Source organism: Sycon ciliatum, chromosome 4, assembly GCF_964019385.1.
Source record: "Sycon ciliatum chromosome 4, ocSycCili1.1, whole genome shotgun sequence".
Taxonomy (NCBI): domain Eukaryota; kingdom Metazoa; phylum Porifera; class Calcarea; order Leucosolenida; family Sycettidae; genus Sycon; species Sycon ciliatum.
The window spans coordinates 31,260,878-31,280,096 of NC_088646.1; the positions used below are offsets into that span (position 1 = coordinate 31,260,878).

Sequence of the window (19,219 nt, forward strand, 5' to 3'; positions counted from 1 at the left end):
TGCTTTTCTGTTAGCGAATTTAAGAAACAAATAGTATTGCCATTATGCCGGTGGATCATGCAAGCCTTGTTATTCCGAGTTGATGCCATTATCCCATGGTTTTGTCGTTTTCGTGGAGTCTGGTGCAAGCTCACTCACTCTCACTCTCTCTCTCTTTTTCTCCCCCCCCCCCTTCCTCTTTCTCTCTCTCTCTCTCTCTCTCTCTCTCTCTCTCTCTCTCTCTCTCTCTCTCTATCTATCTATCTCTATCTCTTGTTTTTTCTTGTGTGACTTATATCAGTGTCTCAACACTACACGTCAGCGTTGAAGCTGTACATGAGTCTGGGCGCAGCACACTCGAATTTCTTCACCACACCTGTGCCCGTGGAGATCTGGACTGACCAGGTAGGTTTCTTGCCTTCTACCAGCCTGGACATAGCGTTAGCTATCTGTGCCCTGGTTGTTCTGTGCATGCACTTACACATGGCAAGTTTCTACTGGCTCTTTCCCACACTGTACATAGTGTACTACTGATATATTGTAGTATTGGGATTAATTTCCTGCAGCAATCCGGAGGCTAGAGCAGCGACAGAAAGATGGTGGAAAGGGAAGGCTCTAGCCAAGTACAAGAAATGGGTGACCGTCGCCAGGTGTAGCCACCCTTGCTGCTGCACAAAGACTTCAACTGCAGTGCTTTGAAGTAGAAAGTGATAGGTGTGAACGTATACATGTATGCATGTGCAATGCAGTACACAGCAATGCCTGGGCCGAGAGATCGGGGACAAAATGAGCGCTCTGGTCTTGAAATCAAGAAGACCGAAATCAAATGGCAACTGATTTCCATGTTTGTGGTGTGCCTTACCCTGGGCTGGTGCAGAGATAAGTTTTGGTCAACTTGTCTGATCCTATTGCTATCTTCTCTTGTCTGATCCTATTGCTGTCTTCTCTTGTCTGATCCCATTGCTGTCTTCTCTTGTCTGATCCCATTGCTGTCTTCTCTTGTCTGATCCTATTGCTGTCTTCTCTTGTCTGATCCTATTGCTGTCTTCTCTTGTCTGATCCCATTGCTGTCTTCTCTTGTCTGATCCTATTGCTGTCTTCTCTTGTCTGATCCCATTGCTGTCTTCTCTTGTCTGATCGTCATCCGCACAGGTTTACCGTTCAATGATCACATGTTGCCAGGGCATCAATGCGTTCACTCAGGCCACTGTGCTCTGTCAGCTACTCACTCCCGTCGACTACCAGCTGGCCAATCACTGTATACAGCAGACTAACTGGTAAGGCTTGCAGATAAGTTTATTTTTTACTTTTTATTTTTTACAAGATACACAACTCACTGGCAGGCATGTGGGGCTAGCGTGGGGCTAGCGTGAGCTGAGATGGTGCTGGTGGGGCCTGCCATGCTTAGCCGGAGGTCTTGGTATCTTCGAATGGCAGGCGCGCCGAATTCTGTGTCTAACAACTAGCTCTCTGCCGTTTTCACTGCTCTCTCTCTCTCTCTCTCTCTCTCTCTCTCTGCTGCTGCTGCTGCTGCTGCTGCTGCTGCTGCTGCTGCTGCTGCCCTTGGTGGTGCTCTTGATGAGTGCATGGTTCCATTGGGTACGTGTTAATGATGTTATATCATTCAATTTCGACATGCTGCTATTTTCTGGCTAATGTACGTTGTGTACTTTCAAGTCTGCACATGCTTCAACCTGTTTCTCTGCTCTCTTTACTAGTACCGTAAAGTACCGCGAAAGCGCCCCACTTTGGTTTCACGGCCAGGAAAAGGAAAATTGTATGGCAGAGTCCAACCAAGTTTGTACGGTGTAAGAACCTTGGTGAACTAAGGTCACACTTAGCAGGTTTTTGTGTAGAGCTCGTGTCCGCTCGAAGGTAAATGGAGTACGGATTGACTGCACAGCGTTCAATATGTGTACACGGTTTGTGTCGCATGACCTTCAGACAGGACTCAACCTCCACAATGTGACCGCGAAAGGAGGAGATGGTGGGGCGCTCTGGCGGTACTTTTCGGTAGTAACATGCATGCAGTGTATGTGCACAGAGGGATACCTTTGTGTGGTGAGCTGAGTCGTGTAGTAGTAGTCCACAGTGTGCTATTGTGGGGAGATATAGTGCATTGCACAGTGCACTAATAAGCCCATTGCGCAATGACGTAATTTGTACCGCAAACACCCCACACAGCCACCTGGGCATGGTCGTCTGGGGTGTTGAACATCAGTGCATTGCTGATCCCAGTGTACTCACATGCATTACTCATGCAACCCATATTTAGCAATGCACAATGGACTTATTAGTTCTATGGTATGTATGTGGTGCTGCTGCTGCTCACTGTACAGCTTTGATGCCATGGAGTTCTTCTACGACTGCATCTGGGACTTGATGATCTTGGAGTATGCTGTCCGTATCCTGACTGGTTCTAGACCTGCTGTGAATGATGTTGTCCGAGTTGAGATGTCGGTTTCCATGCCACTGTCACACTGTGCTTCAAATAGGAAGGTGGTGTTGTGTGTGTGGGGGGGGGGGGGGGGGGGATGTGCATGGGAAAAGTGTAAGGACCTTTTTTTGCTGTGCTACTATCATTGTTCTGACATGCGTTTTGATGGACGGATGAGGAAGGAGAGCTCCGATATGTGTTGCATTAGCATATGTGTTATGAGGAGTACACGAGAGTCTTTCTTTTGCTGTGTGCCAGACTATGGTTCCCGTATGTTCCTCCAGTTGCTAGTTCAGCTTTATGATGGCAGCCAATAATTGATTGCTGCAACGTAGATTTGGAGTGTGTTGATAATCTCTCTGCAAGAGTTCAGAGTCAGCTGCACTGCCGCCAGTCCATAGTGCATAATAATAGCGTCGCCACCGATTGGTGGTGCCAGACACTACATTGAAATATCCTGCTTTTTCTTTCTTTCTCGTGAAGCTTGTTTGGTGATTATGTGAAGGGGTACACGTACCATTGTTCTGGTGCACCTCGCCTAAGGCTATGCTGTAGTGACATTTGACTGCTTTGTGACATGGACATGTAAAGTGTGTAGCAAACAGCCTTGACTTGACCATGACGTATCACACAGACACGCATACTCACCGTGGAGAGGAGGAGAAGCGGCAAGTAGCCGTAAGTCTTACCCTTCCCTACAGCATGGACCGGAAATCAAGAAATTCATCGTTTTGACCTGTATGGCACATGTACTATTTTGATCTTGTCTGCTACATTCTGCACTGGCTGACGTCTGTGAAGTGAAGGTTGGATCTGCTGCTGGCCATCCTATGGACTAACAATGCAGTCAGCTCTGCTTTTGGGTTTCTTCTCGTGCCAAAGCCAGTCACTACATATACAATGAACATGTAATTGAGACATTGCATGTAGACTACTGTGCTGTGCCGGATAGACTTGCCGCCACTTGAGACCTGCATTTGCTGATTTGTTCAATTGTGCATTCTTTTGGCCGTGTCTGCTTTCCTCAGGTAAACAACATTGGTGATCCAGACCTCAACACGGCAAACAGCGCCGAAACCATTCGAAAAGCCGTGCAGATACGTCTGACCAAGTTCCTCCGGCGGATGGCCACGCTCTACATCTGAGGGGAGCCACTTGTTCCTCTGTTCTGTGTGTGCGCATGTGTGTTGTGTGTGTGTGTGTGTGTGTATGTGTGTGTGTGTGTGTTTGATGTTGCATGTGGCTAGTGCAATAGAGAGCTGATCATGCTGTTCTTTAGGCTGAGACTAGCAACTGCTGGTGTCTTTGCTGTGCTTTCGGTGCAGCATTGAAGATGTTGTTCTGTTCTGGCGCCGTGCGTTTCTCCAAAGCAAGTATTCCCGCTGTGTTTGCTACACGCTAACCGATATTTCCACTTTATTTTGCAACGCTTAATGTAGGTCTACTGCCTGCTTAAGCCATTGACAGAGTTGCTGTTGACGTTTCGCTGTTTGAGTGAGTACTTTTAAGACGCGTGTGTGTGTGTGTGTGTGTGTGTGTGTGTGTGTGTGTGCGTTGTGATGCTCTTGATGAGATCATAGGCTGCAATCACTTTTTTCCGCTGTTAATTTTTGCTACAGTGCATGGCGACGAGGCCTGTGAGGACATGCTGCTTCTGTTATTGCTATCTTTTTGTTCTTCTTTTTTTTACAAGTCTCCAGTGTAGTGTTCTGCCACCCAGAGCAGGTCGTTACTTTTATTTTCCTTTCATGTTATTTTATGGGTCTTCAGCCCAGCCATGCCAGTGGACTGCTGTGCTGTGTTCCTTCCGTAGTGGTAGTAGTGTACCCTCAGTTTGCCCGGCCCGACGTGAACCGACCATTCCTGTGCCGCCGCCCGCCCGTTGAGGGGATTAGCCGTGTTGCGAGCCATGCTGCGAGACAGTCATTTAGTTACAGTCATGTGACTGCATGCAAACTGGACAATGAAGTGCTTGGACTGTTCGTACAATCATGTAATGTACTATGCGCAATATCATCTTGTCACAAGGACCCAGGATAGGCGTGTCGTTGACATTCCATTGCGTAGGTCTTGCAGGTCTCCCCCTTGGTGAAGCAGCCGCACCATGCACATCGCAATACACTGCAAGTCACCAAAGATGGCCTCATCCATCCAAGTCAGCATGAGGAAGAGCCAAGTACTAATAATGCCCACGATGTCAATCCTAGCCTGATGTACTGCACGGCACTAGTTGGCTTTTGGTAAGCACTGGCAAACAACGGTCTGTGTTTGCTGTCTCTTCATTTCATTGAGTAACCGCTGGCCACATACAGGTATACATGGGTGTACACATTTTGCAATTACACCACTTATTAAAACCCGTTTTTGTACTCCCTGGTTTACACTAACATGGAGGAGGGGGGGGGGGGGGTATGTACTAGGCCCAGACAGATCCTGCCGGCAAAATATCGAAGAATTGAAAGAGCGGAAATTGCCGGCAAAATCGGAGCAAAATATAGAGATGTTGGGTAAAATCGATGCCTGGTACTTGGATTTCCTTGTTTCTTACCCGTTCAGCAGGATCACACTGCCCAGGACGAGATCATGTCACCGAAATATCACTGGGATTCACTGTGGATCGAAATGATTTTGGAAGAACTTAGGGACACGTGCATAGAAACCCGTGTTGAGAAACCGACCCTGCAATTTTTATGAAACATTGTACGGGAAGTGGATAAAATACACGTTTTTCGGGAGCAAAATGGAGCAAAATATCGAGTTTCTTGCGCCAGGCTCGGCAAAATATCGAAGATTTCGCGGCAACATATCGAAGATTTCGCAGCAACATTTTGCGGCAACATATCGAGGCGAGCGGAGCAGAATCTGTCTGGTCCTAGTATGTAGTCTTTCTTGTGTGTTCTGCAATAATGCTTGGATTCAAAACAGCATCAAGTTTTCAGATATTTCAGTATCTCAGCAGTACTGAGTACTACTGAAACAGACTCAAATTGGAAACAAACGAGGATGTACTTGTAATACTAATAGACCGAAAGAGGAGTGTAAGGATATTCTGGCACGAAAGCCTTCTGTAAATGAATAATTTGCTACACTCTGAGTTCTGGTGAATGGGTTACGTAGCCATGGTAACTGAGTTATGGAGTTTGTTTTGTTCACCTGTACCGGCTTAACCACTTCGTTGGCATTCCTGCCAATGGCTTCAAGTTGAAATACTCCTCCAGTATATACTCGGCTGAGCGTAGTGCACCCTCTGCCCAGCCCTGCGACTTACTGTACGCTTCGCCGCAGATGAAGACGTTCTGGTAGGCGTCCAGCTGTCCCACCTTGCGTATGACCTCGCTGGGGCTGGCACCGATGCCCCACTCGTGCCAGGAGACCGGCCAGTGGATAGCGGCCGCAGTGTACGGTGGTGGTATCGTACCTGCGTCGACGTTGTGCAGCTGATGCAGCTGCTGCATTGCCAGATCAACCATACGCTTGCTAACGGTGAAGCCGGTGGCGTTCGGAACCAGTGGAGTCTCACTTCCAACAAATGCATTGGCTCGGCCCTGGAAGGCGGAAATATTTGCCTTGGTTGCCTCCATATCGGCCCAGCGGTACGCTGGATAGGCCAGAGTGTATGAAGCCAGCACAAGAGAGTTACGATTGGATTGGCCAGTCGATGTGTTCGCACTAACATGATCGGCCTGTGTTCCTATGAAGTAGGTGTGCTCAATGTCTAAAGAACTCACCTCTGCACCTTCATAGAACCCAAATGGTGCTTCTCGCCACCAGGGTTTGTCAAAGCCCAGAAACAGCTTGGATGCTTCTCCGGTTAGTGATGCTTTCCATGCGGTTTCCATGGACAGAGTTCTCCACCATAGCTTCTCCAATGCCCCCTCGTGCAGTGCAAGGATCACGCTCTTTGAGCAGAATGGCTTGCCCGCTGCTGTGAAAAGTGCCTGGTGGTGTTCCGCTGCTGAACCGCTGCTGCAGTTTGCCATACCTGTGACGGGCATGTTAGTATAGACTTCCCCGCCTAGCTTGATGAACTCATCGCGCAGTCTGTTTGGTAATGCCTGCATACCACCCGTGGGTACACGGTAGTCGGAGAACTGGCCCAGAAGGACACTTTTCATCATATCGACGAGTGTGATGCACGAGTGTCGGGCCTGTGGACCGCCGTTATAACCGCTGCTGGCTGCCATAAAGTCGCGCATCTCACTGCTCATGTTGACAATGTCTTCCAAATCACGTGATGTCACGTCGTACAGCTTCCTGCCGTCCACAGTGGAGGCAGACCATGCATCGAAGTCGTCATCCATGAAACCAGCAACCGTTGCGTTGTACAGCTTAGAGTATATTGTCAAGAAGTCCCCAAACAGGCGTCGGTCAGCATCAGTGAACTGGTAGAACTTTCCCACCGCGTCTATATTGCGTAGTTGATCTCCGGTGATGTGTGTGTTTCTCAAGAAAGCTGACGACTTTGGATCGCTTGAATTCTGAGCGAATGCCCGGTTGGACAGGTTGAAGTATTTCTCCACCAGCCAAGCGTTGAGCATGGCGTCGGGTTTAGATAAGTAGTGCATACCGCCAACGTCGGCGCGGATATCCGGCATGCCAGGAATAGGTACTGAGAACAGTCGGCCGCCCGTGCGTTCGGTCGCCTCCAGCACCGCTATCCTGGCGCTGGGATCGCTCTGTTTGAGTCGCCATGCGGCATACAGACCGGACACACCAGCACCGACGATGACCACGTCATAGCTCGCCGTGGTACACGCCTGCGAGCACAGGTATTTATCCACTGCATCCCAAACGTTTGGTGTGGCCGTGTCTGCTGCATCACCACGTCCTCGGTCGTGTTGCAGTACACTTTCAGCCTGCTGCAAGTGCTGGGCGGCCTCTGACCTGGCATTGGAATGCTGCAGTGTACCATGACTGACATGAGACCGACCCACTCCATCCAAGTACCCGTCGTCACGGCGCTGACCTTGCAGTTTCACATGTGATTTTCTGCTACCCAATATTCCATTCATAACGGTATGCACTGGCTGGGGCACCTGGACATTAGCATCGACGGCGATCACGAAATCGAATTGTTCTCGAGCTGGAGCGAGGCGGCTTCTTTCACGAACTATCTCGGCATTCAGAGTCATAATCTGATACAGGCATAGCAGGTGAGCTCCTATCAAAACAGTGAGGGTCACGGAACAAAGCGACAGCTCCACTCTGCACCCACGTTTCTTTTTCTTCCTGTCCGAGTGCCCGTCTCCAGGGTCCTTTCCCGATCGCTTCTTGCTTTCGCCCATCTTGATTTAGCGATTCCTCCGCACTAGAACCACCGCAACCGATAGGCTGATTGATGATTAGATCGTGGATTCCTCACAACCTGGAGGACACGATGCAATAAAATCCGACCCACATGCAAGCTTTCCGCCACTTACTTAGTGGCCACCGAAATGGTCGCATCATCATTCCGTCGACAAGCGGTCGAGTAAGTGCCGTAGACTCTACTCAGTTGTACATGTACTGAAATCTGTACAGTGTAGTCACAATCATGATCGCTGTAGCCTGTACGAGCTAGCCTGTGTATCGTGTAGATCTACATGGTGTAGGCTGTGTGGCAAGAGTACTCTAATTTCAGAAATTTTCGGTGCTCAATATTTTCGGTATGAGGGCAACAGGCTAGGTTAGGTGAACAGAAATTTTCGGTACAGAGAAGCAGTTCCCTATTGCCAGTATTGGATTATGTGTGTTAGTGTTTGTTCGGTGTATTGAAATTTTAGGTATGAAACAGACGCACCGAAAGTACCGAAAATAAAAGTACACCGAAAATTTGTGAAATTACAGTAATCATTGTAGTTATGTAGATTTACACTGAGTCTTGCCTGTAGTCTACATGCACCGAGAGGCGAGACTAGCTGCGACTGCAAGGCACCGTACCGGGACGCGGAACACTTTCATGTCATGATACGTTCATAATCGAAATGGCATGCTGCCCTCTAATTTTTGCCTGGACAAGTGGCCAAACTGACTACAAGTTACTTTAGTTTAGTTAGTTGTTGTTGGTTGACAGCATTACATGTACCAAGGTGGACGACCACGGTGTTTGGAAACAGTGACTTTGCAACTGTTTCCAAACACGGTGGTCCTCCACCTTGTTACATGCTGTCAACCAACGACATCATGACGGCAGTGAAATGCGGGTTCAGGGAACCCATAACTAGTAAATCCAATTGGTGATGAAGTGTAAAGAGAAAAAAATATGGTTCGATTCTCTGAGAATCTGTCTCAATGCTGTCCTTCTTGATAACAACGGTATAAAATACATCCAATGATATCTTAACGTCAGGGGCTTTCCAGGATGCCCAAGATGATGTCCCAGGGAAACCAAGGTTAGGTCCAATTCAAGGCAAAACATTTGAGGGCAGAATCCCCCTGTCCCCCATTTCCAAATGCTTGCCCCCGACGGAAAAACTAAATGAACAGAATTTGCTACACTCCGAGTTCTGGTGCATGGGTTAGGTAACCATGGTAACTGAGTTCTGGAGTTTGTTTTGTTCACCTGTACCGGCTTAACCACTTCGTTGGCATTCCTGCCAATGGCTTCAAGTTGAAATACTCCTCCAGTATATACTCAGCTGAGCGTAGCGCACCCTCTGCCCAGCCCTGCGACTTACTGTACGCTTCGCCGCAGATGAAGACATTCTGGTATGCGTCCAGCTGTCCCACCTTGCGTATGACCTCGCTAGGGTTGGCACCGATGCCCCAGTTGTGCCAGGAGACTGGCCAGTGGATAGCGGCCGCAGTGTACGGTGGTGGTATTGTACCTGCGTTGACGTTATGCAGCTGATGCAGCTGATGCATTGCCAGATCGACCATATGCTGGCTAACGGTGAAGCCGGTGGCGTTCGGAACCAGTGGTGTCTCACTTCCAACAAACGCATTGGCTCGGCCCTGGAAGGCGGAAATATTTGCCTTGGTTGCCTCCATATTGGCCCAGCGGTAAGCTGGAAAGGCCACAGCGTATGAAGCCAGCACAAGGGAGTTACGATTGGATTGTCCGGTCGATGTGTTGGCACTAACATGATCAGCCTGTGTTCCTATGAAGTAGGTGTGCTCAATGTCTAAAGAACTCACCTCTGCACCTTCATAGAACCCAAATGGTGCTTCTCGCCACCAGGGTTTGTCAAAGCCCAGAAACAGCTTGGATGCTTCTCCAGGTATTGCCGCTTTCCATGCGGTTTCCATGGACAGAGTTCTCCACCATAGTTTCTCCAGTGCCCCCTCGTGCAGTGCAAGGATCACGCTCTTTGAGCAGAATGGCTTGCCCGCTGCTGTGAGAAGTGCCTGGTGGTGTTCCGCTGCTGAACCGCTGCTGCAGTTTGCCATACCTGTGACAGGTGTGTTAGTGTAAACCTCCCCGCCTAGCTTGATGAACTCATCGCGCAGTCTGTCTGACAATACCTGCATGCCACCCGTGGGTACACGGTAGTCGGAGAACTGGCCCAGGAGGACGTTTTTCGTCATATCGACGAGTACGATGCACGAGTGTCGATCCTGTGGACCGCCGTCATAACCGCTGCTGGCTGCCATAAAGTCGCGCATCTCACTGCTCATGTTGACAATGTCTTCCAAATCACGTGATGTCACGTCGTACAGCTTCACCATGCATCGAAGTCGTCGTCCATGAAACCAGCAATCGTTGCGTTGTACAGCTTAGAGTATATTGTCAAGTAGTCTCCGAACAGGCGCCGGTCAGCATCAGTGAATTGGAAGAACTTTCCCACCGTGTCTATATTGTGCACTTGATCTGCAGTTATGTGTGTGTTTCTCAAGAAAGCTGACGACTTTGGATCGCTTGAATTCTGAGCGAATGCCCAGCTGGACAGGTTGAAGTATTTCTCCACCAGCCAAGCGTTGAGCATGGCGTCGGGTTTAGATAAGTAGTGCATACCGCCAACGTCGGCGCGGATATCCGGCATGCCAGGGATAGGCACCGAGAATAGTCGGCCACCAGTGCGTTCGGTCGCCTCCAGCACCGCTATCCTGGCGCTGGGATCGCTCTGTTTGAGTCTCCATGCGGCATACAGACCGGACACACCAGCACCGACGATGACCACGTCATAGCTCGCAGTGGTACACGCCTGCGAGCACAGGTATTTATCCACTGCATCCCAAACGTCTGGTGTGGCCGTGTCTGCTGCATCACCATGTCCTCGGTCGTGTTGCAGTACACTTTCAGCCTGCTGCCAGTGCTGGGCGGCCTCTGACCTGGCATTGGAATGCTGCAGTGTACCATGACTGACATGAGACCGACCCACTCCATCCAAGTACCCGTCGTCACGGCGCTGACCTTGCAGTTGCACATGTGATTTTGAATTTCTGCTACCCGATATTCCATTCATAACGGTATGTACTGGCTGGGCCACCTGCACATTAACATCGACGGCGATCACGAAATCGAATTGTTCTCGAGCAGGAGCGAGGCGGCTTCTTTCACGGACTATCTCGGCATTCAGAGTCATCATTATATACAGGCATAGCAGTTGAGTTCCTATCAAAACAGTGAGGGTCACGGAATAAACCGACAGCTCCACTCTGCACCCAGGCTTCTTTTCCGGCTTCCTGTCCGAGTGACCGTCTCCAGGGTCCTTTCCCGATCGCTTCTCGCTTTCGCCCATCTTGATTTAGCGATTCCTCCGTACAAGAACCACAGCAACAGATAGGCTGATTGATGATTAGATCGTGGATTCCTCACAACCTGGAGGACACGACGGACCCACAACGGTCGCACCATCATTCTGTCGACAAGCGCGCGGTCGAGTATGTTGCGTACTTGTACTGTACTGTCTCTAGTCTGTAGTCACATCATCGATGCATCATGATGGTCATGAACGCTGTAGCCTGTAAGTGGACGAGCTGTGTATACCCGTCCACTATAACAGTATAAATTAATTATAGTACAGCTGTAATCCGCTTCAGCTAGCGCTCTCTTGCTGTCGATGATGACTATGTACAGTGTAAGAGAGGTCTTCCTTGCACTAGACTAGACTACAAAGAGTAGTCTACCTTCGACCGGAGCAAGACTGCCAAGAGGGCCACTTGTAAACGTTGAACTATTACTTGTAGTCTACGCATCTATAATCTCACACGATGAAATCAAGCACTACAAATTTCGTTCAGAAAGTGGTGTACATCACGCAACTGCATTGTAAATAAAAGGGGGTTTGTCAACTGACAACCGGCAACCGCCCTATTTTAGTTGCTATTCACTCTTTAGTCTAGATGAAAATTCTTTTTATTAATGATGTTGAAAAATTATTGACGTTTCGGGCCAGTCACCCATCGATCGTCCGAACAATGTGCAAGGAGCGATACGAACCTTATAACGAAAGCAAGCGAGAGCGTATGTAAACAAACACACGTATGGCCGGCTATGAGTGTCTGAATTTTTTTTTATTCTTCGGAAAACACTGAATTGAGATAAATATATGACGCCATGCTAGACTAATGACTATGTGGAAGGTCTGCATACCATTGTGATGAGAGTTCACATAATAATAGTAGCAATTCATCATGTATCGTGTTTCAAGTCTGTGTTTGAAACTTCATAACAGTTTCTCCAACTGCAAGAATCGTGCAATATTGTAGGGAGAGTCGGCTACAGCTTGACTGACGGATGAAGACGACTGAAGAGCTGCAGAGTCACGGACGGCTTTGTGCTCTCCCTGGGCAATCGAAAACGAAGTGCATTGCATCCTCGACGACGCCAGGGCAGAAGACACAGTGAGGCGAGTCTGCAGCTCCAATGCGGTGGAGGTAGCCATTCAGAAGACTACAGTGTGTCTGAATTATATGCTGTACATGTACATGTACATGTACACTACAAATTTCGCTTGAAAAATTCGTGAAAGCGTCCGTGTTTCATGTTCAGCCTTTTTTGCGGTTTCAAACAAGTTCAGAAGAAGTAGCGACGACCCGGCCATTATGGAATCCAATACACCACACCACCACATTGTCATTGCGCTCTTGGCCGATCTAAACTCTGCACTCACATCACCATCACCACAGCGAGGACAATTCCGTATACAGATTGATATTGACAATGACCCTCCAGACAGCTGCTTCGCTCCTCCTGAGCTCATCAGTGGAGGCATAATGATGTTGAATGAAAGAATACAATCATGTAATAAAATAGACTGATTTTTATAGGGCTAAATTGGCGCAATTGCGCTCATTCTGCATAGAAACGTGGCATACCGGAGGAAAATGACAAAAGTGATAACAAGGTCAGGTGATAACGACACGCGCTCATGCACGTGCACCGAAAAGGTGGCAGATTCTGCTCGAAAAGCAGTGAAATTGGCACAACCATACAAACCTTATGGCGGGCAATTCCTAGAATTCTGCTCCATTTCTTTATCCACATACCAAACATGCATGAAACTTACCAGAAAAAGTACCGAATTCTGCCAATTTTTCTGGCGGCATTATGCCTACTGCCTCCTAGTACTGGAAAACCGCTCCCAGGCAGGACTTGAACCAGGTACCTGAGTGACGTTTAACCTCTCGTATCTGAATCATGGTCTTTGACCAACCCACTGACACTGTGCCTGGTATCGGTCACTATCCGCGTGTGTACGTACCCGGTACCCTGAAAGGATAGGATCAGGCCGACACGGCGACAGCTAGCTGCGAACAAATGGTTGGCTACAGTATCGACAACAGGTCGGTGGTCGTGGTTTGCAGTGGTGATCCATGAGAAAACCATTTCGATCACTCACTACCATGTTACCACTGAAAATGTATTTCGTTTCTGTCAATTATTCATTCCTCCTCGGCCTCTGGCTGTAAATCTACTCGCATAACCAATGAGATGATTTTTATTCACAGACCGGACACGTCCAGATGTGCCGATACCCAGTAAGGGGCAGTAGGCAGTAAGATGTTTTTATACTATGTGCACATCCCTACAAAATAATGGGGGTAATGAAAGAGACAAAGACAAAATACAAAGTCAACAAAGGAGTAGGAGGTGCTCCAAGAGCTGTGCTGGTCAGGCACAGTGCACTCCTATCCTCCGAGTCCGACCATTCCGGTCTCGGAATCAACATGGACTGTGAGAGCCAAGGGGTTATACTATGCCTGGAATGATAGACTTTTAAGAGCATCTGAAAATGCAACAGAAATGGGAAAGAGAAGATTAAAAAAAAGAGCAAATAATAAAGATTCATCAAGCTTCAGAGAGAAAGAGAGAAAGAGAGAGAGAGAGAGAGAGAGAGAGAGAGAGAGAGAGAGAGAGAGAGAGAGAGAGAGAGAGAGAGAGAGAGAGAGAGAGAGAGAGAGAGAGAGAGAGAGAGAGAGAGAGAGAGAGAGAGAGAGAGAGAGAGAGAGAGAGAGAGAGAGAGAGAGAGAGAGAGAGAGAGAGAGAGAGAGAGAGAGAGAGAGAGAGAGAGAGAGAGAGAGAGAGAGAGAGAGAGAGAGAGAGAGAGAGGAGAGAGAGAGAGAGAGAGAGAGAGGAGAGAGAGAGAGAGAGAGAGAGAGAGAGAGAGAGAGAGAGAGAGAGAGAGAGAGAGAGAGAGAGAGAGAGAGAGAGAGAGAGAGAGAGAGAGAGAGAGAGAGAGAGAGAGAGAGAGAGAGAGAGAGAGAGAGAGAGAGAGAGAGAGAGAGAGAGAGAGAGAGAGAGAGAGAGAGAGAGAGAGAGAGAGAGAGAGAGAGAGAGAGAGAGAGAGAGAGAGAGAGAGAGAGAGAGAGAGAGAGAGAGAGAGAGAGAGAGAGAGAGAGAGAGAGAGAGAATTATCAGTGGCGCTAGTTGTTGTTCTTTGCCCAAAGCCAGTTCTTGTGGCGCAAACGCCTGTGCACATTCGCTTTTAATGCTTGCATTTTTTTGTCCTGGATGTTGGCGAGCATCTCTGCTGGAAGACTCTTCTATACGCCCACGAGGCAGAACGGAAATGACTGGTGAATGTAGTTGAGGGCATTGTGTGGGAGGTTAAGCTTCAGGTAGGCAGGGTGCCGGCTGGCGTCGAGTTGTCGTCTGGTTTTTTGGCGGCTGGGTGGTGGCTGGGTGGTCAAGATAGGTGCTTGGGAATCGTATAGTTGCAGGTTCGATTCCTGCTCAAACTTCTTTCCGGAGGTGGTATCATTGCGACAAGTGCGCTGGGCCATCAGTGACGTGGAGCTTGTAGAGGTATGTGAGGCCAGCAGCCGAGCGGCGCAGACTTATGGAGTTCAGGAGGGTGCCTGGGCCGATGATGTCCAGAGCCCTCCTTGGGACTCCATCTAGCTGATCGAGATGGGTCTGGCAGGCACCCATCCAGACCAATGGGTGCCGCTGCGACCCGCAGCATCAGTCCGACGGCCTGTCCCGCACAATCAGTGATACGCACAGCCTGCAGTTCTTATTCTGTGCCGCTACTTCCGTATATCTTGACACTGAGAATAGATTACCACGGACGCAGATCCCGCCTTCCTGTAGTTCCTGTCTTGTAACACGACATCTACTGAAAATGGTTATGCTAACACTGTGTAATGTACTAGTACTAGTAACCGACTTTGCCAAGACCACTTAGTACTTAGTACATGTACATGTATACATATTGGTATTATTATGAGAGGTTACAGTTTCGTTACAGTTTCGTACCCATCTGGCCATTTCATCTGACTGGATAACCTGTTGTTAGTGTTGATGCTTACTTACATGTACGTGTAGGTGGGTCCCTATTATTCCTATTTGTGCTTTTGGCCTTTTTCTAGAAACTAACTAAGTTACTTTGTGTTGAACAAAGAAGGGGTTGCTGCGACTTGGGTAATTCCCTATGACAATTTAGATGGACAATAAGCAGCGGTAACAAGCAGCAGTTTTAACACGACGATCGTTTCGCCGTATGGATAAGGACGGCTCATCAGGTGTGCAGGAATGGACTCGGATGGAGAGCCAAGGATTAATTTATAAGAAAGGAAATGGACCAAGGAACTACAAGTTACGCTATAATGTCCACTAACACCACCAGTTACATAACAATCAGCTCATGCGATAACATTGCACGACACTGACCGAAGGTACTGTTTCTTCTGCAACAAACTATTTGAAGTAGCTAACAGCTCTAGCACATCTTGGATGCGCACTCCAACAGCCTTCCAACTACTGGAAGATTTTAAGTAGTAACTACTAACTTGTTATAGAAATAACAAATAACATAACTCATAAGGAGGGGAGGGTGAGCGCAACCAAGATAAGTACGAGCTGAAAGTCTCAGCTGTGAAGGACGTTGGCGGATGTTCATGCATGTCGATGACGATACTGGCAAGACCATTGGACAATACGGTCAAACCACGATTCAAGGACGGAAAGCAACATTCCACACTTGTGTGGCTGAAAAGATGCGAAGATCAGAAAGGGGAAGCTATGCGAACACGAATCATGCAAAACCGAACGCCTCAGTAAAACAGCGCTGTACATGTACATGTACTTCGACTATGACAATTTAGATGGACAATAAGCAGCGGTAACAAGCAGCAGTTTCACACGACGATCGTTTCGCCGTATGGATAAGGACGGCTCATCAGGTGTGCAGGAATGGACTCGGATGGAGAGCCAAGGATTAATAATTACTTATTTATAAGAAAGGAAAAGGACCAAGGAACTACAAGTTACGCTATAATGTCCACTAACACCACCAGTTACTAAACAATCAGCTCATGCGACAACAATTTTACATTGCACGACACTGACCGACGGTCCTGACGTTCTACAACTAACATGCCAACAGCTCTACTACATCTTGGATGTGCACTCCAACAGCCTTACTTGGAAGGTTCTAAGTAACATAGTTACAGTGTACTTCAAAAGTAGAAATAACAAATAACATAAGGAGGGAAAGGTGAGCGCAACCAAGATAAGCACGAGCTGAAAGTCTCAGCTGTGAAGGACGTTGGTGGATGTTCATGCATGTAGAACGTCAGTACCGTTGATCAGTGTCGTGCAATGACTTATGTTGTCGCATGAGCTGATTGTTTAGTAGCCCAAATATCACAAGGGACGCCAACTTACAGAGCTAGAGGAGGCGGACGCACGCCCCAGCATGGCAGCTTCCCCATGTCTAACCCCCAAGACGAAGTGAGTCAGTAGTACTAGTAGTCCTCGTATCAGCAGCATTGCCAACATACATGACCGTGTACAATGACTATGTAGCTCATTTCCATCTTCGTTTTAAATTAACTTGTTACTTGAAACAGTCTGTGACTGTGTGGTTGGAATGATGCTCAGGGAATTAAATTCATTTCGTTATCAGAACAGGTACAACTCGTATACCGGAGGCGGAATCCAAGATTGGATGTCAGGATTGTCAGTCTCTGGTCATAAAATTCGATAAAACAGCGAGCCAGCCAGGTGACAAATAGTCAGTACCAACGTCGTGAGAGATTGTGTCTTCTGTACTCTTCCAATGACCCTGAATGTCCTCCCGAAGAGACATCACCTCTAGCAAAAAGTTGCGGATCAGCGACTAACGTTACTTTTTGCTAGAGGTGATGTCTCTTCGGGAGGACATTCAGGGTCCCTGGAAGGGTACAGAAAACACGATCTCTCACGCCGTTGGGAATACACCGCGAACAAACTGCTCTTCCATTGAAAATTCTGCAACGAATGATTATTTTATTACCGGTATGTATATAATAACACATGGCATGGAAAAGTGCGACCTCCCGCATACACGTACGTAGGGAGCGACGCGCCCAAGTATCGCCGAAGTCGCACCCACCTCTTATTCACGCTGTTGTCCGCAGCGGGCTTGCGAATTACATGTACATGTAGATGGTTTGGAGGCAACATTTGTATTTTTCTTCTTCTTCATAAGCTGTTGACGGAGACTCCCTCGATTTAGGCTAAGGCCTGTGGAGAATCCATAAAATACAAAATTTGTACTATACAAAATTTGTATTTTATGGATTCTCCACAGAATCCATAAAATACAAAATTTGTACTATACAAAATTTGTATTTTATGGATTCTCCACAGGCCTTAGCCTAAATCGAGGGAGTCTCCGTCAACAGCTTATGAAGAAGAAGAAGCTGAGGAGAGAAATAAAAATAAAAGATAGAGTGATGCGGAGTGGTAGCAATTATAACATCATTACTCTACGTAGAATGAAACCAGAGGGCTCATGGCGGGTGATAGAAAAGTGTGTGCGGACAAGAGCGATAACATTTTTTGGCCTGGATACAGTACGAATGGCATGCTGGCAGCCGGGAGGGAGTTCCATGTGGCAGTGGTGACAAAGAGAAAGGTGGCACGGGTGGGTGTGCTGGCTCTAGCAGGCGGGAGGAGATGTTGGGGGCGCCTGCCTACCTGCAGGCGCTGTTTCACAGTTTGATACTGTGTAGCCTAGGTCCACCAGGGTCGTCATATCTGGCGATGGATAAGGTGGTGGAGCTCAAGAAGGCACCGAATGTGTCTTCGCCATGCGAGGCTGGGCCACTGCGGCACTGGAGGTGCGCGAAAAGTGAGGCTGTCGGCTCCGTTTGAGGAGGGTACACGCCATACTGCCGCTGGATCGCACGTGCCACTCTTGCCGGTAGCCGTTCCTAACGAACAACAAAATAATGGTCCACCCCCTCCATGATCCAGGCCGCCACTGATGCCGCTCTGCAGTGGGCTGATTTAGTCGGAGGGTGCTTCAACCCCTCGAAGTGCCCAACGGCCACCCTACTCATCCGACTCCGCACCTAGTACCTGAGTATGCAGGGAGATGACGTGTCTGATGTAACGACCCACCCACCCCCCATTGGGTTATAACTGTTACTTATGTACTCTTGATGGTACAGCCTACTACTCTCCACTCTCCAGCACACACCACACACACACACACCTTTGGACGCCCAACGCCGGAGGCGATGATAGCTTGCAAGGCTGAAGTGAAGACCGCCACTATTCAACCTGGTCTACACCACACAGCTATGAAGTGGGTTTTTCTGGCCTGTGAATCCCTAATTTTAGGCCTTTTTCATTACACATCACACCACATACTCCTGCATGCACTGGCTATTGCCGTATTGGTAACCAGTAACCACCCAGGAGAATGAAAGAAAAGTCAGGTAGAGTCTGAGAAAGAGAAGAAAGACGTGTGTGACCATAATCGTCGGGAATCGAACTCGCAACCTCTTGATTGGAAATCGCTGCACATACCCCACTGCACCATATGGGACACACACAAACACACACACACACACACACACACACGCACCACACACACCTTGAACCTTGAACCTTGAACGTGCCTATTGCCGATGCCGGGGTGGCAATGATAGCGAAGGAACTATCTGCTAGCTTTGCAGTACGGAGCGTGGCGCTTGAGATCTCCGGGACGACGGCAGACCTTTCCACATGCGCAGCGGAAGCCAGAGTCAGGATCAGGAGGAGCACGGGCGGGAGGACGACGATGAGCAATCTGCCTCCAGGCAGAGCGACCCTGGGCAGCATCAAACCAGCAGTCAGAAGGCACAGGCACACACACACACACACATACACACACGCACGCACCACGTTCCCTGTAACAAGACGGCAACGTCTGTAGGGCCTTCCCTATCAAAATAATAAATTCTACTACTACTACTACTACTACACACGCACCACACACGCACCACACACACACACACACACACACACACACACACACACACACACACACGCAGACACACACAGCTCAGCGTTGCAGTCAGTTTCTGACACGCGCGTGTTGTTACTGTTGTAGAGTCTACTGACACATACTGTGTACATGGTGTAGCACAGCGCACTGCACACTGTCACTGAGCGCAGTGGCGCTC

General features: G+C 48.5%; 2 protein-coding genes across 3 annotated transcripts in view; one reads left to right on the forward strand and one right to left on the reverse strand.

Annotated features, from left to right (window-relative positions):
* Positions 1 to 4,199, forward strand: part of LOC135815621 (integrator complex subunit 8-like) — a 28,195-nt gene extending 23,996 nt beyond the window's left edge. For both annotated transcript variants that reach the window (XM_065328940.1, XM_065328939.1), the window contains exons 19-23: positions 281 to 384; positions 1,132 to 1,256; positions 2,319 to 2,383; positions 3,051 to 3,094; positions 3,445 to 4,199. In XM_065328940.1, coding sequence (XP_065185012.1) covers positions 281 to 384; positions 1,132 to 1,256; positions 2,319 to 2,383; positions 3,051 to 3,094; positions 3,445 to 3,561 — 455 coding nt within the window. In that variant the 3' untranslated portion in view covers positions 3,562 to 4,199. The remainder of the gene's footprint in view (positions 1 to 280; positions 385 to 1,131; positions 1,257 to 2,318; positions 2,384 to 3,050; positions 3,095 to 3,444) is intronic.
* Positions 4,200 to 8,953: 4,754 nt separating this feature from the next.
* On the reverse strand, positions 8,954 to 10,012 carry LOC135813508 (aplysianin-A-like). The gene has a single exon (XM_065326601.1). The coding sequence runs from the start codon at positions 10,010 to 10,012 to the stop codon at positions 8,954 to 8,956; it is 1,059 nt and encodes a 352-aa protein (XP_065182673.1).
* Between the last annotated feature and the right edge of the window lie 9,207 nt (positions 10,013 to 19,219).

Coding starts and splice junctions, on each gene's coding strand:
- LOC135813508 (XM_065326601.1), bottom strand. CDS start 10,012: ATGAGCAGTGAGATGCGCGACTTTATGGCAGCCAGCAGCGGTTATGAC.